The sequence below is a fragment of the Cebidichthys violaceus genome, unplaced genomic scaffold (assembly GCF_023349555.1).
Source record: "Cebidichthys violaceus isolate CVI_PGR_0920_01 unplaced genomic scaffold, fCebVio1.0.p SCAF_6, whole genome shotgun sequence".
In the NCBI taxonomy this organism is placed as follows: domain Eukaryota; kingdom Metazoa; phylum Chordata; class Actinopteri; order Perciformes; family Stichaeidae; genus Cebidichthys; species Cebidichthys violaceus.
In genome coordinates this window covers 10257366-10272422 of record NW_027176816.1, presented here as the reverse complement: position 1 = coordinate 10272422, position 15057 = coordinate 10257366, and the positions used below count along the sequence as shown (strand labels likewise).

General features: G+C 37.7%; 1 protein-coding gene across 2 annotated transcripts; it reads right to left on the bottom strand.

The window, feature by feature from the left end:
* Nucleotides 1-234: 234 nt before the first annotated feature.
* Nucleotides 235-13542, bottom strand: sgk2a (serum/glucocorticoid regulated kinase 2a). 2 transcript variants are annotated; one of them, XM_068733100.1, is made up of 14 exons: nt 13287-13542; nt 11515-11576; nt 11288-11352; nt 10361-10422; nt 9998-10055; nt 9209-9292; nt 7603-7734; nt 4998-5110; nt 4835-4871; nt 4657-4743; nt 4308-4403; nt 3289-3444; nt 2814-2903; nt 235-2710 (listed from the first exon to the last, which is right to left on the bottom strand). In XM_068733100.1, exons 3-14 carry the CDS (start codon nt 11306-11308, stop codon nt 2555-2557), a joined length of 1092 nt encoding a protein of 363 aa, XP_068589201.1. In that variant the 5' UTR covers nt 11309-11352; nt 11515-11576; nt 13287-13542; the 3' UTR covers nt 235-2554. The 2 variants fall into 2 exon arrangements, with proteins under 2 accessions (XP_068589201.1, XP_068589200.1); XM_068733099.1 differs by lacking the exon at nt 11515-11576.
* Between the last annotated feature and the right edge of the window lie 1515 nt (nt 13543-15057).

Sequence of the window (15057 nt, the reverse complement as noted above, 5' to 3'; positions counted from 1 at the left end):
GTTGTATTAATCCCTCATGTACTCTATCTCAGAAGTTATGTGAAGCAATAATTGCTTAATACACAAATCAAAATTTACTACGTAGATAAATAGTCTACCTGTAATCACAGCAAAGGTTATCATCACTCAGGAGAGGTGATTTTTGATAACATGCAACATTTACAAGCTGGTCACTGAACACTGTTTCTGTTATGCACACATGTTTAATGGCTCATCCAAAAGAACACATAACTGTTTTGACATATATTTGATTTATTAACACGTTTTCTATGTACACAAACACACACACACACACACACATACACATACACACATGACCCAGCACCTTTAACTTTAGTCTCTCTGTTTACAGGTTCAGTCAGGGATCAACAGCTTGGTATGCAGGGTTACAGTTTTAGAAGCAGAAGTTTTTCTGAGAAGGTAACATGATATGTTCAGGATTTGGAAGAGAAGAGCGACTTTAATATCGGGTGTACAAGCAGGGCTTTAAGTATACATATAAATTACATAATAAAAAGAAATTGCAAGGACTTCAGATGCAAGTGTATCACCCGTTACTGCCAACGTCAAGCACCATCAATCACCAACTTCATATTCAAGGCAGAAAGGCACTTCAAATAATAATAAGCTGCTACTGTATGTTGCATACAGTATTTTCTATATAACATTAACTATTTTAGCATTTGTCATGAAACAAAACTAATAGATATCACCATCTTCTATCTAATTATCTATTCCCAGTTTCCCAGTTACAAAATAGAAAACCACAGTCCACAGAATAAACACTGTGCACACTGCAAGTAGTTGACTGACATTTTTTTTTAAAAGGTGCTACAAGGAGCGTTTTCTAACATCAGTGCATCATCTACAAATTAACTTTGACTCTTAATTGCCATAAAACAAACAAGACCACTGTGGTGAGGACTTTCTTTTGGTCTTTGATGAAGAACAAAACATATTGGACGTGATTTTATCATCAGTCTGTCACGTCTTTAGCTGTCTTTATACAAGAAGATCACAACCATCTTGTGAAAGTAGAAAGAAAAGTGAATGTTATGTACTCTATACTGACGATTACAAAGTGCAGTTTGTGCCGGAAATGCAGCAGTTTCCCTGTGAAATCTGACCCAGTGTAAAAGTCAGAAGAGCCCGCCAGTCATCTCAGTTTTTCTTTAGCATATCCCATCAAAGTGGCAAAAGCGTGTGATGATAATTGTTTGTGGATAGCTGATGTTAATATACAACACATTGCATTGTTAAAGCAGAATATAAAAAATGCCTTTTTGGTTTGGTCGTCCGTATGTCATCCACTGTTTCAAACCCAGAGGTTATTAGGTTCCTGTTCACATAAGAAATATGTTCATTCAGATCTGTTTTCTATAAAAAGGGATGAGTGAGACAGACAACAACAACGGCAACTTTCCTAAGGCACAGGTCTATTTTCAGGGCAATTTTTGTGGCTTTAGTTGGCAGAGACGCACAGACACCGACCCCTCCAAAATCATGAAGCACCTTTCATGTATGTTACGTTTTTCTTCTTTCTGTTTGCAACACTTTTTTTCATCTAGACTAACAGCAGATTGACATGTGCATCAAAATACAATTTTTAATGTGACCAAAATAACTTTTTTACCAATATCATCCATTTGAGTGTAATCCAGTGACCGGGAGTTCTGCAGAAACATCAATACTGATGTTTTGTTTGATGAACGTAGGATGTCAGATCTTTTCTGTGTAGATTAAACACATATAGTCATCACACTGTAACAAGTGATGCATGTGTTTCATCTGCAGTCTCTCATTTGAGAGATGGGCTGTGATGGTCCGTGATCTTACACAGCAGCAACTTTATTCAATACTCAGAAATGTCCTTGTTATTACTTTTAATATTATTATTTACCTTCCACTCAGAGCAAACTCCATGACAGAGGATTACACTCACACCTCTTGCAGCTGTGGCTGGTTTTCACCAACTTCTGTGGTCACCAAAAATTGCAGAAAGTTCGATGGTCATGCCCATTTGTGTTTTGCCCAGAGATTTTGCCTGCGTTAGCGCCCTTTTTCAGGAAAAGTAGGTTCTAAGTCTGGATGTACACAGGAAGACAACTTTGTGTTTTTTTCCACACGATATGACAATATCTGTTTATAAAATAATAATAATAAAACACACTCTTAATTCCATTGTAAAGGAATGGAATAAAGATAATTTGCACTGCATCTTAAATATGCTCCTACCTCTTGCCAGCCATGAATATTAGGTAGCACGTTCATAATGATCCTCGCTATCTCTCTAAGAACAGACCTGTGACTTCCAGGCAAAAAAAGTGTTATATATTTTAACCTTAAATGTGTCCATTGCAGGCGTGATCCCTCACTGCTACACCCTCAAGAGGAACCGTTTTGAAATCCTTGCAGTAGTCAAACATAATAGACGCTACGTGGGATTTCGTCAATAGTACATGAGGAGCTCTTTTTCTCACCAGACTCAAAAGAGTTGTGCTCACTCCGCTGAACCAATTACAGTGTTCAAACATTGGAACAGTTAACTCCTGCCTCAAAGAAAACTGTCCTCAGTGGCGACGAAGGAGAACCCATTGAATGCGTTGTTGGAGCTGCTGCTGGCGTTGAGCTCCGGGCTTCGACTCACCGAGTTAGGAACCATTTCTCTGGTGAACTCTGGATCAATATGTTGAGTGTCAGCTGGGCCTCTCTGAAAGATGAAACAATCAATGTAACTGATAAAGCATTACTATATATATGCAAGTAATAGATGAGTTGACACATACAGACAGCTGACACCTGATAAAACTCACCACATTTGGGTTGTAAGGAGGAGTGATTCTCTTGTGGTAAAGGTCGTCCCAGTTGATTGGAGAGAAAAAGATGTGGTTCTTTATTTCTAACTGTAAATAAAATAGAGAAATGTTGTACATACTGGCATTTTCCATTCCTTCTGTTAAAAAATCCCAAAACACATTTATGAGGACAAACTGGCACTCCAATATAGATTTTCACGCCACTCTATGTTGTTTTAAACAATGAGAAATAAAGAATGAAGGTGATGTCATCTTGGTAAATTTTCTCAGAGGTTTCTCAGAAAAGGTCCAAACCTCTATAAAAGAGGTCTCATACTGTAAGAGGCTAATTTCCCAAAATTAGAATAAGCCTAGTCCTTGACTAAAGCAGCATTTAATGAGGTTTGATCATCCTTTGTCTAAGACTAGGCTTATTTCTTGTCTGGGAAACTGCCTGTTTTCATGTGTAGCAACAGTTGAAAGACAGACTCACAAAGTCGGCAATGGCCCCGAGGCGTCTGTGCTGGTCTTTCTGCAGAAGACCCACCAGCAGAGAGCAGACAGCGTCAGACTTCCCCGGAGGAAGTGGCAGCGGCTTGTGAAGGATCCCATTATACATTTCATCCACGTCACGGCTATAGAAAGGAGGCTGAAGTGGAGGGAGGGGTACAAACATCTTTAGTATAAACAGTATATTATATATAATATATTAGTAGCATTTCATATAGAAATACATAAATGCTAAATAGACATATTCTATTTGTGTAAACAAGAGTCCTCAGCCAAGCAAATGGCTCTGCGAGACTGTACTCCGGCATAGCGGCAGTACTTTGAACTAAATGCTAATATCATTATGCTAACAAGCCGATATTCAGCAGATACCGTAATATTACCATGTTCACCATCTTAATTTAGTGTGTTGGCATGCTAACGCTAATTAGCACTAAACAGAAAGTACAGCTGAGGCTGATAGGAATCTGAGGAATTTTGTTTAAACTAAAATGTTGACCTTTTGGTGGTGCTAGAGGAAATGATAAAGAGTCCCCATGTAATTACAATTCATTGAGGGGAACATGAATGTCTGAAACTAATCTTAATGGCAATCCATCCAATAGTTGACATTTTAGTCTCAACCAAGGCGGTGGCCTAACTGACTAGCAGACTGCTTGCTTGGCTTCAAAGGGACAATTTTTTATTAAAATATTCTGCAGACATTTATTGTCCCAGGAGGATGAATCCTAATATTTTAGAGATGCTCTGACCTTTTCTCTTGCATCACTACCAGGACAAATCCTGTACTTGTACATAAAAGACATCTAAATCTGACGGACAGGTCACCATGAAATGTACTAAGCATGTGGTCATGGTCCCTAGATGCTGAAACTGTTCTTATTGGACACTGAAAATGTCGACGTTGCACACAGGATTATATTGTATGTATTGTCTAATCAAACATGAAGATGCTTCTAAAAAGGGATACCGTACCAATCAGCCACACGCAAACTAACATACCAGGCTGTAGATCATCTCATAGGTCACTGCTCCCAGACACCACCAGTCCACTGTCCTGTCATATGCTTCCTTACGGAGAACCTCTGGTGCCAAATACTGCAGACAGAAAAACAGATAGAAAAAGAGGGCATGGACAAATCCTCTTTCTACAACTGGCTTTTCTAACTAGGCTAAAAGGCAACAATTCTTAGTCAGTAAAAAAAAAAAAGTGATGTTGAGGTCACTGTTGAGTTGTAACCTGTTAATTTGGAATAAAAGACCTACTCATTTATGATATACAGTTGTATTTTGTATGACAGATAAATCATCTAATGTCCTTTTCCCATTTATATGTATATTCTTTACTCACTTCTGGAGTCCCACAGAAAGTTGAGGTGGTGCCCTCAGGCTCTATACCTTCTTTGCACAACCCAAAATCTGTCAGCACCACGTGGCCCTGCACACAACAATAAATAATGCGATGCAAAAAAGACTAAAACATAAAGAGGAGGAGGTTGAAGTTTACAAAAAACTGGAATTGGACTCACCTGAAAGTCTAAGAGAATATTTTCTGGTTTCAGATCTCTGCAACAGATAACAATGACAAGATTATTACAATAGATAATTTGTGAATTTACTGTTTTGTGTTCAGGAGTAATAGATAATGATTGGAGCCAACTCTCATAACGGTATTGTCATAAATGTTCTGACCTGTAAACGATGTTGAGAGAGTGAAGATAGCCGATGGAGCTCGCTACCTCGGCTGCGTAGAACCTTGCTCTGGGCTCGGAGAAACACCTCTCTCTTTGCAGGTGGAAGAACAGCTACACAGAGAGAGAGAAAGGTGGATGTACAGATAGACAGAGCATGGAGAGGATGGAGGGAGAAATCAAAATTACATTTAGTTGTTAGAGGAGGACAAAGAATTATTGATGGATGAAGAGACGGGCAAAGTGACAGAATGAAACATGAGAAACCCAGAGAAGTATGGGAAGATATTATTTTCCAAACATTCAAAACCAAACATTATAATAAATTAAATAAAATACAATTCTTTCAACTAGGGTGTGGTGTAACACGCTCAATCATCCGCACACAAGCACAAATGCACAGCAAAGTGCCAACGAGCTGTGTCTGACTGTATTTGATATGTGTAAATAAAGGATTACTCATTTGGACATTGTTACAGTGCAACCTGCTGTGTCCAGATGAACAACAAGGAACCAAAATGTACAGGAATAACATGATATGATGCTAAACCAGGTCTTACTCCAGTTTATTCACAATGTGGACTTTTTGACACTAATAGCCATACAAACTTATTCAACCCTGGCAGAATAAATAAACTAAATACTATTCTTAGTCTTAAAAATGTTTTCCCAGGAATTAATTTTAGAAAATAGAAGATGTTATGTGTGGCATTTTTACTTATCAAAGCAATAGTTCAGTATTTTGGGAAATACACTTGAGTGATGAGGACATTGATACCACTTTCATGTCTGTAGGTTAAATATGAAGCTACAGCTAGCGGCTTGTTAGCCTAGCTTAGCATAAAGACTGGAAGCAGGGGGAAACAGCTAGCCTGGCTCTGTCCAATAGACTGTATACAGCTATATTCGCAAATTAAGTGACAATTTGGTCCAATTATACAAATGGACACATAAGTGAGAAAATGAGTAGCATATTTCTAATGATAACAGTTCTGCCATTATAATGCTTCTTAAAATAAAGATCCTGTTGCCTCCTTTCTATCAGGATGTTGTTCTATGTTGTTCTACATAGGATGTTGTTCTCTGTGCAGTCAGAGCACACACACACACACACACACACACACACACACACACACACACACACACACTTTACTGGCTGCATGTAAAACCTCTCTGATAAAATCTACAGGGGTGGGGGCCGTTATGGAAACACAACAGATGTGTTTGTGTGTGTGTGTGTGTGTGTGTGTGTGTGTGTGTGTGTGTGTGTGTGTGTGTGTGTGTGTGTGTGCGTGTGTACACTTCTACTTTCTTTATTTCTGAGGATCAAACTGAGTTTTGAATAAACAAAAAATATGAGGACATTTTGTGTGGTCTCCACTTTCTCAAAAGGCTGTTTAGGAATAATATTGTAAAGCATTAAGGTTTAAGTAAAAGTTGCGGTAAAGGTAAACATTTGTTAGGAGCTAAGGAAGGCATTATATCAATAAATGTCCTCACTAAAAGATAGAAGTTCAAAAGCATGTGCGTAAAAACAGACACACATAATCTACCTTGAAAAATGTATTCATTTTCTGAATAGAAGGGATCAAAGTCAATGATATTATGTTATATGATGCAATGATAGATTTCTTTTAAGTTTCTTACTCGTCTCACTCGTGATCACAAAGTAGCCACGCCCTAAAGAGCTCCCTGCTCTGTAGTCTGTTTGACTCTAAACTAAATGAACAGCATGCTGTGTTGAAGAAGACTTGAAACTGGCAATTGAGACCATAAACTCATGTTTACAATGTTTACTGAGGTAATAAATCAAGTGAGAAATAGGCTCATTTTCTCATAGACTTCTATACAATCAGAATTATTTTTGCAACCAGAAGAGAGGCTCACAGTATCTCCCAGGTTCCTACTCATGCTAAGCTAGGCTAAACACATCCTCGACCCATTCTGAGATGAAATTGAATTATAAAGTCTACGAGGTGTTGACAATGACATCTACTGTTTGAAAATGAACATGGTGACTGGTACTAACATTCAGCTAAGTTGAAAATGATCACCAAAACAGCTAGCACACCATTTCTAACTTTATGCCATCAAACATTACCTCAAATAAAAAATGGTAGCTAATTAAAAACGGGTCAACACAAAAAGATAAAGCCCAAAAAATTAAGGCCAGGGAAAAAATAAGTGTAGATAAACTCTTGGCACCTGTGTACATTTCTACCTCTTTAAATTAATACATTCAACAATATACTGGTAATCATGTTATTTTCAATACTTTGTTGTTCTGGATTAAGGTACTCATCTAAAGTATTATTGCCTACTGGCATTTCAGTCACTGCGGGTCTATGTGTGTGCGTGTCAGCCAACTGCAGTTTGTAGTAACGTGCAACATATAATTCTGTTGTTAACTGTTAAGAGAAGTGTTGAGCTTGTAATAACAGCGTAATCTTTAACAGGTCAAGCGGGAACTAGGTTTTGTACTAAAATATGACCAACCCTACTTATAAAACAGAGTTGCTGTTGAGGTAAATACAGGCCCTGGTGCTTATTTGAGGAAATATGGTAATCAAGTTTCTTTCACTATTTATTTAGTTAAAGACACATACCTCTCCACCATTCACATAGTCAAGGACAAAGTAGAGCTTCTCTGGAGTCTGGAAAGAGTAGTGGAGCCGAACCAGAAAGGGATGTTTCAGACTCTTCAGCAGTACATTTCTCTCTGCCATAATGTTCTTTTGCTAAAAAGAGAGAAGACATCAGAGTGAGACAGTGATGACTACATTTAATTAAAATGCCACAAATATACCAATCGTAGAGAAAACACATTTTCCTGAACATTACCACTGTGTACTCAAGTGTATTTGTTAATGTTTGTGGGGTACAGTTCAATTTTCACAGAATGAAAAGCACAGGTGTAAATAATGAATCTAATGATTAATTCATTTTTATGTAGCTGCTTTAATTTCATGGTCCTGGTATCGGTAGCTCAATGTCACTGTCACTTTAATTGAACAGAGCCATCTTAATGTTAACACCTGGGCTTTTCCTACAATGACAAGTCAACATGTCTGCTGTGAAAAAGGCCTATTTGTAGTACTTTAGCTGTTCAGTAGAAGTATGCAGTACATATTGTCAGTTGTTTGAACATCTGCAGTTTAAATATTTTATTTCTTGCTTTTTCAAAAAAAAAATGTATGTATGTAATATCCCTTTCAGTGTAAATGAGCATAACTACATTTTCTTCAGAAGTATTTTTCTTGAAATATACATTAAAACCATAATAATAATCTGATCACATTTGACAAGGCATGTTGTCCAGATAACAATGTGGAGTTTCCACACTACATAAAAGTGTTTTGCACAATTGTATTGTTCAATAATGTTTTTTTTACCTAATTCTTTATTTACAGGTAACGTATATCAAAAAAGACGAGACAATATTAATCTGGTCATCAACTGAGAGTTTAAATGCGTAATAATTGTCTAAATGCTGTTTCAGATTCTCTTCCTGGCTGATGGAAACACTGAATCTTTGTTAATGACGGAAAGGTTCATCAGTTTTCTAGGACTGGATGGCAGATGATTCAATTTAAATTTCGGAGAGTTATAAATAGACTAAAAGAGGAGAAGTAAACGGACCAATCGTTTCCTCTCTAAAAAAAAACATTAAACACTTCTTCAGCAGAAGCAAACGAATCAAAGGAGGAAAAGGGTGTTTGATCAGATATTGTCGTTGTGTTGTCAGACAAGAACAAAGAAGTGGCTCCGTTTATTTTCTGGGAGTTGTAAAATTTGCTCTTTGTACAGAACAAGCTGGAGATTAGATAAGATTGAGATCATGTTGCTGGGCTAAAACACTGTTTACTAATAACACTCTCTCTCTCACACACACATTTTCCTCTTAGCTCATAGAGCTATTTTCCATCTTCATCTACTTTAGCCTGGCACATTGGAGTACTGTGTAATTCAAAATAAATGTATATAATTTAACATCCTGGTCGTAATCGCGAAAAATCATGTCTGCTTGATCACTTGAGAAGTAATATATGTATTTCGTAGTTGGTAAGTTTGTATCACATCGTATGCTTAAAGGCAACATTGTATTATTGATTTGAATTTAAAAACGTGTGCCTCTGAAAATCAAAACTCTCATTCGTTCATAAAGGAAAGGAAATTATGGAGCCAGCGAGGATCAGCTGGAGCAGAGCCCACCTCTTTTTTCTTGAGGATAACTTTCTTCTGCAGCACTTTGACAGCGTAGAATTTGTTGTCCGCTTTCAGCTTGGCGAGCAGGACCTGCATGGAGGTTTGTTTGTCAGTGGTTTGTTTCGTAAACAGACTGCGCCATCATCTCGACACACCGCTGTCACGACATTACATCAAGTCCCTCTGAGAACGCAACACAGATATGTGATCTGTGGAAACAGATGATACTGACAAATATGAGAAGTGTGTTGATACAAGCTCTGACATTGACCTGCGGCCAACAAAAACATCATAAACATTGCTTTTTATGTAGAAATACAATCCTGCTGACAAAGGAACGCAAACACATGAAGAGTTTAGTACAGAAGGAATACACCTTATATGAAACACGTCTGATTGGATGATGATCAGGTCAACCTTAAGAGGCCTCAGTGGACTCTAAAGTAAATGATTCATGAAGCAGGCAGCACATTTTTCATCAGACAGCAGTCAGCAGGTAGACTGCAAAGTCAGCAACAGCTCACTATTTCTCTCCCTCCTCTGTCTAAAAAGGTCAGCTGCTGCTAATTGAGAGTACCACTGATAGTAACTTATAATCTATACAACCCACCATTAATTCCTGCAATTATCGTCACCTGGTGTCACAGAGAACTAGTCTAGTTCAAACCACTTTCCCTGCTGGTGAATATGTAACCTGAATGAGATGCAGGAAACTGCTGAAAGAAAAACACAAGATATCTATTCAACAATAAAGAGATAGATAGATCCATAAATAAGTAATTGTTTCAGTGTTACCTTTCCAAAGGTCCCTTTGCCAATGACGGTCAAGAAGTCAAAGTCAGTGGGCCTTGCACTGAAACAAGACCGAGAGTAATCTATTAAATGGTGGACAGAATTACATAATAACTCTGAAGTACTATATTTGTAATAGCTTACATATGGTTGAAAAGCAACTGACAAAAAGCAAACAGTACTTAGTTCAAATGGACCATTCTCCTAACAGTGGCCTCTCATTGTTTTCTGAAAATATCTAATCCAGACCACTGGAAATACACTTTTAGCAAAGACAATGCAATGTTTATTTTTACTGGGTTAGTAGCTGTATATTTTGTGTGTGAATATAAAGACATGCGGATTAATGAGAGCAGAGCTACTGACTGAGGGTTTGCTGAAGGTCCCAGGTTGACATCATCATGAGGAGAGGACGATGGTGACCGCAACTGGAGGACAAAAAAAACACAACAAAAGTCAACAAAAGAAAGAAGATCAGGCTGCATTAACTTAAAATTGCTTGCACCATTTAACATCAGCATCCCTTAAACTAGCTTCTTCTGTCCTGTTTTGGTTGGCAAACAACCTGACTGTGAATTACAATGATGATGGGACATACACAGGCCAGTTACTCCCTTAACTAAAGGGGTAAATGTCAGTTTTCTTTAAACAACTTTTGTGAAAATCTGTTTTTCAGATTGTAAAGCAAAACTTAGACAATTTGGTTTATGCTTTTAAGATTTCAGACATGACTGCTTTAGTGTCAGGTTGGCCTCAATTACACTAGTTTAACGTAGCTGTGCGACAAACAGTCTAGTAGAGAAAAATCATTCGTTCTCCATTAACAGCAACAGTCATTTATTTTCTTTTTTTGAGACAAAATGATCTCCAGGAACTTATGACACGCAAACAGTGGCACCAAAAGGGAAATAATATTCAGCCTTACAATAAAATCACGAGGATCTGAGTCACATTTCCTTTCATTGCATGATCACTGTGTAATTACAGAACATCTGATGAAAAGATCCCACTGTTAGGGATCATCCGTTTGATATATCTAATATATTGAGGAATTTGTTTTGGGGGGGGTGGAGATATCTTGACATTACAAGAAATTGTGTTGTGTAAACTAAAACACAAACAACCACATTCACCTCAGATCTCCTGGATGTATCACTAATGAAATAGATATTTATTAAACATCCATTTCTTGGAAATAGAGTTAAAACGTCATTGGCTGCAGGCAGAACCCCTGTCACATGACCCAAAATGAAATAAGGCAACATTGCATCATGCAAACACAAATACACTCACATTACAGTGTGCCATGGCCATTATCTATTCCCCTCCCACTGGTCCAGCATCAGTGTTTCACAGACCTGTGAGAGGAGATGTTGAGGGTCATGAGGTCAGTAGCTGTGCAGGATGCACCCTGTGGTGGTGAACCTTTATCTCTTCAGCTTTTTCTCATTTCACAGATAAGATGTGTTCTCATGAGCCTGGACTCAGTGTATGTGTGTGTGTCCTAATAAACTGCTGACCTCAGTATGACAACCTAAGGATCCAGATGAGCTTGTAGTTCTGGTTTTTAAGGAACAAGATGCTGGAACAACAGAAACACAATGAAGGACATTGTGTACATATTCTCTATGTGTGTGGGTGGACTGTATCAGTTAACATGTTTACATGGTAAATATATATTGTTGTTTCATTATCATATCTGGCAAAGGTCTCTCACACACACACACACACACACACACACACAGAAATGAAACAAACGTCCCCATGATTTCAGTTTTTCTTCCCTTCAGGAGCTTCAAGCCAGTTTATCTATTTATCTCTAATTCAAGATGATGGAGGAGCCAAATTTGACATTTAAACTGTGTGATGCCCAGTTGTGATGCCCAGACATTTTGAGGCAACACATAACTACATGAAATCTAATTAATTATTTATATCACCAAATTATCTGTGTATCGACTGAAAAACACTCAAAGCAACTATCTGGAGAACGTAATGTTAATAGCAGATTAAAAAAACAAGCATCTGTAGTTTTAATTTCTGGGCTAAAAAGATCGATTTAACACTGAGTCCCGTTTTGGACTAAACACTTTATTGTACTCAAGCCGAAAGCTGTGCTCTGACAATTTATTTCCCCCATTGTAAATTATTCTACATGTTATTGCTAACTTATTTCTGTTCCCTAAGAAAAGACTCCAATACTTAAGTCACCTCAGTCTACAGTGCATTTACATTATTTGCATTGTCCATTTTACCAAGCTGTACTCATGTTTATGGCAGTTTTCCCAAATTAATCTATGTGAAATAACACATGATTGGCATTCTGAATAGGAAACAGGGCAAAGCTGGACTTGATGTACATGTAATTCAATCAAAAACGTGAATAGAATATGCAACACATACATATGCAAAGCATTCTCAGCTTTTCTTTTGCAGTTTGGATAAGTGACTTATTGCAACATAAAATTGATAAAATCCACCAAATTGATCTGAGTCCTCATTAAAAAATACAGGCATACAAAGAGAACATGTCTGCAGGTTATAATGATCATGCACAATTGATATGTTTTTTTTTTTTTTTTTTAAATCTTCCACAACAATTACGGCTACCTTCTTTGCTAACAACACTCAATGATTTGTTTAATTTTATTTTGTGTTTATTCCTCAGAAGGGGTAGGAGACTCTGAACCACCAAATCAACTCCAATAACCTGCCACAGTGCATCAGACAGGGCAAGTTTGTTTTTTTGAACCCTGACACAAAAGACCCATAATCGTTTTGACTTTTTCAGGAATATATTGTCAAGGAATCCCACAATATGTCTGGCCACAAATTAAATATAAACTCCCCATTTAGTTAACTATAGAGCCAATATTATGAATGAAAGAAGACAGACGTAACTTATTAAATAAGTTGGTGATCTGAATAAGCACATTTTCAAAGACCAATAAAATAAACACCCTGAACTCTGCACAGACTGATAGTGATATCAAGGAAGATCAACAACTTGAGGTCATTATAAACTAAAGTAATTCAGATATCATGTATGTTATTTGAATATATTAGCAGCAGTATACTAATATTAGCAGCACTATAAGGTTTCTAGCTAGTTTATTAGTTTAACAAGAACAATACAATGCGAATTAGGAGAAAAGTAAGAAACTACAAATATCCTGGCACATGTTTTATCCCCCAAAATATAAATATAATCGATGTAATTTATGAACAAACAGGCACTCTACAGATAATCTGGGTTATCAGTGTGAAACCTGTAAGGCAACAGTTTGCTCACCTGTGGGATGAGAAGGTCTGTGTGCGCGCTCTGCTCAGGAGACTCTAAAGCTAACAGAGCTGTAGGAGGCTCGAGGACAGCGGAAGCTGATCTGAGCTCAGGTTTTTTTTTTATTGTTTACGCTCATGAAGGAAGGTCGTCTAAGAGAGTGAATCATTGATGAAAAGTTACAGTTTTAAAATGAGGCGGTACAAGGCTTCAAAATAGGTGTGTGTGTGTGTGTGTGTGTGTGTGTGTGTGTGTGTGTGTGTGTGTGTGTGTGTGTGTGTGTGTGTGTGTGTCGGAAAAGGAGAGAGGCTGTCCAAACTTCATTAAGAATTTTAGTTCCGGACTCTGCTCTTCGCTTTCAAAATAAGAGTAACCTACTTTCTTTTTTTTTTGGCCATTTATCTATAATTTAGGATAAAATGAGCAGAAAGATACTTTTGGATAAATTACATATCTTTTGTACACACGAAATATGTATACTACTGCGACTAAAGTAATGCTAGTAAGACTAATATCTATCTTTCTTGACAATAGCATTAATTTGCTCAGCATCTTATTACAGAAATTGTCCAATATTTTGAGGAACATGATTATTATGTTTTTCCAAGATTTAGATGAGATGACACATTTCTCATAAATCTTAATGGACACATTTGTGCATTTAATACGAAGTTGGAGACAGGTAACGATTAACCTAGTTTAGCATAAAGAACTGTTAACCCGGGCGTTAACAGCTAGAAGCTAGCCTGCCTCTAGATACAGGTTTACAAGCGTCTCTTATCATTTTAAATGAGCAGCTTTTCACTTCAGTATATGCTCTTTACTATTATTACATTTTATTTTAATCTTAACTCTTACTAGAGTAATGACTGAGCCAGCGGCTAGAAGCTAACAGTGCTAGCAGCTAACGGTGCTAACAGCGCATACAATGGCAACGCTACTGACAGATCTAACAGTGTGAAACTTAGGGCGAATCGGAGGGTGGGTGGGTGCTACGCTGCCACGATTACCCGTGGGTTGGGAGGATGTTATCAGCAGTAACTCATGTATGAGCGCAATGCCGAGGGCGGCCATTACCTAACCAGTGGAACACAACAGAGAGACTCACATGCACTAAAATGCATGCGCAGCCGGACTTCAGTCTCTGCTCAGGTAGACAGCACTACTCTATAATAATGCTCTGAATCCCGTATATTGAGCCTTTAAAGTGACTTTCTTCAGCACATGAATGGGAAAAGAGCTTTCTCGTGTCAAACACTGCACATGCACAACTAAGCTAAAAATTCCAAATTAAGACACAAGCAAATCCCCTTTTTGGAATGAAGGGGGGCTTTAAAACATTTAAGCATTTTCCACTCTTGCAAATAAGCATACTTCTATTTTGAAAGCAAGAGAGCAAGAGTGTCTCTCTTCTCCTTAATATCCTCCCTTCAAAGGATAAAAAATAAGACACCTGTCATTCTTTCTTGTATGACACATTTACCACCCAACAATCAATTGAGTATGCTTATTTCATTTAGCTGTCTAGTTGCAGCAGCAAGTTATCAGCTTGTTTTCTGGCCTCTGCAGCAGTACAAGAAGATAAGCAGGAGGGGCGTGAAAGGAGTTGTCACCACCACAGCCAACTGTTGACGAGAATATGGATGGTCAATAAGGGAATGTGATGTAAGCAAAGTAAGTTTATAGTCAATAGCACCACACACACACAACACAGCTGCACAAGCACAGGAAATGCAGTGTGTGATCCCTTCAAAAAAGAAAAGAGGCAGCAGCTTTAATCAGA

Excerpts from the sequence above, each read along its gene's own strand:
- sgk2a (XM_068733100.1), bottom strand. The coding sequence starts at position 11,308 with ATGGCCATGGCACACTGTAAT. Across the intron at positions 9,293-9,997 it reads GCAAAGGGACCTTTGGAAAG|GTCCTGCTCGCCAAGCTGAA; the intron begins GTAACACTGAAA and ends ACCTCCATGCAG. Across the intron at positions 3,445-4,307 it reads ATGAGATGATCTACAGCCTG|CCTCCTTTCTATAGCCGTGA; the intron begins GTATGTTAGTTT and ends CCTCCACTTCAG.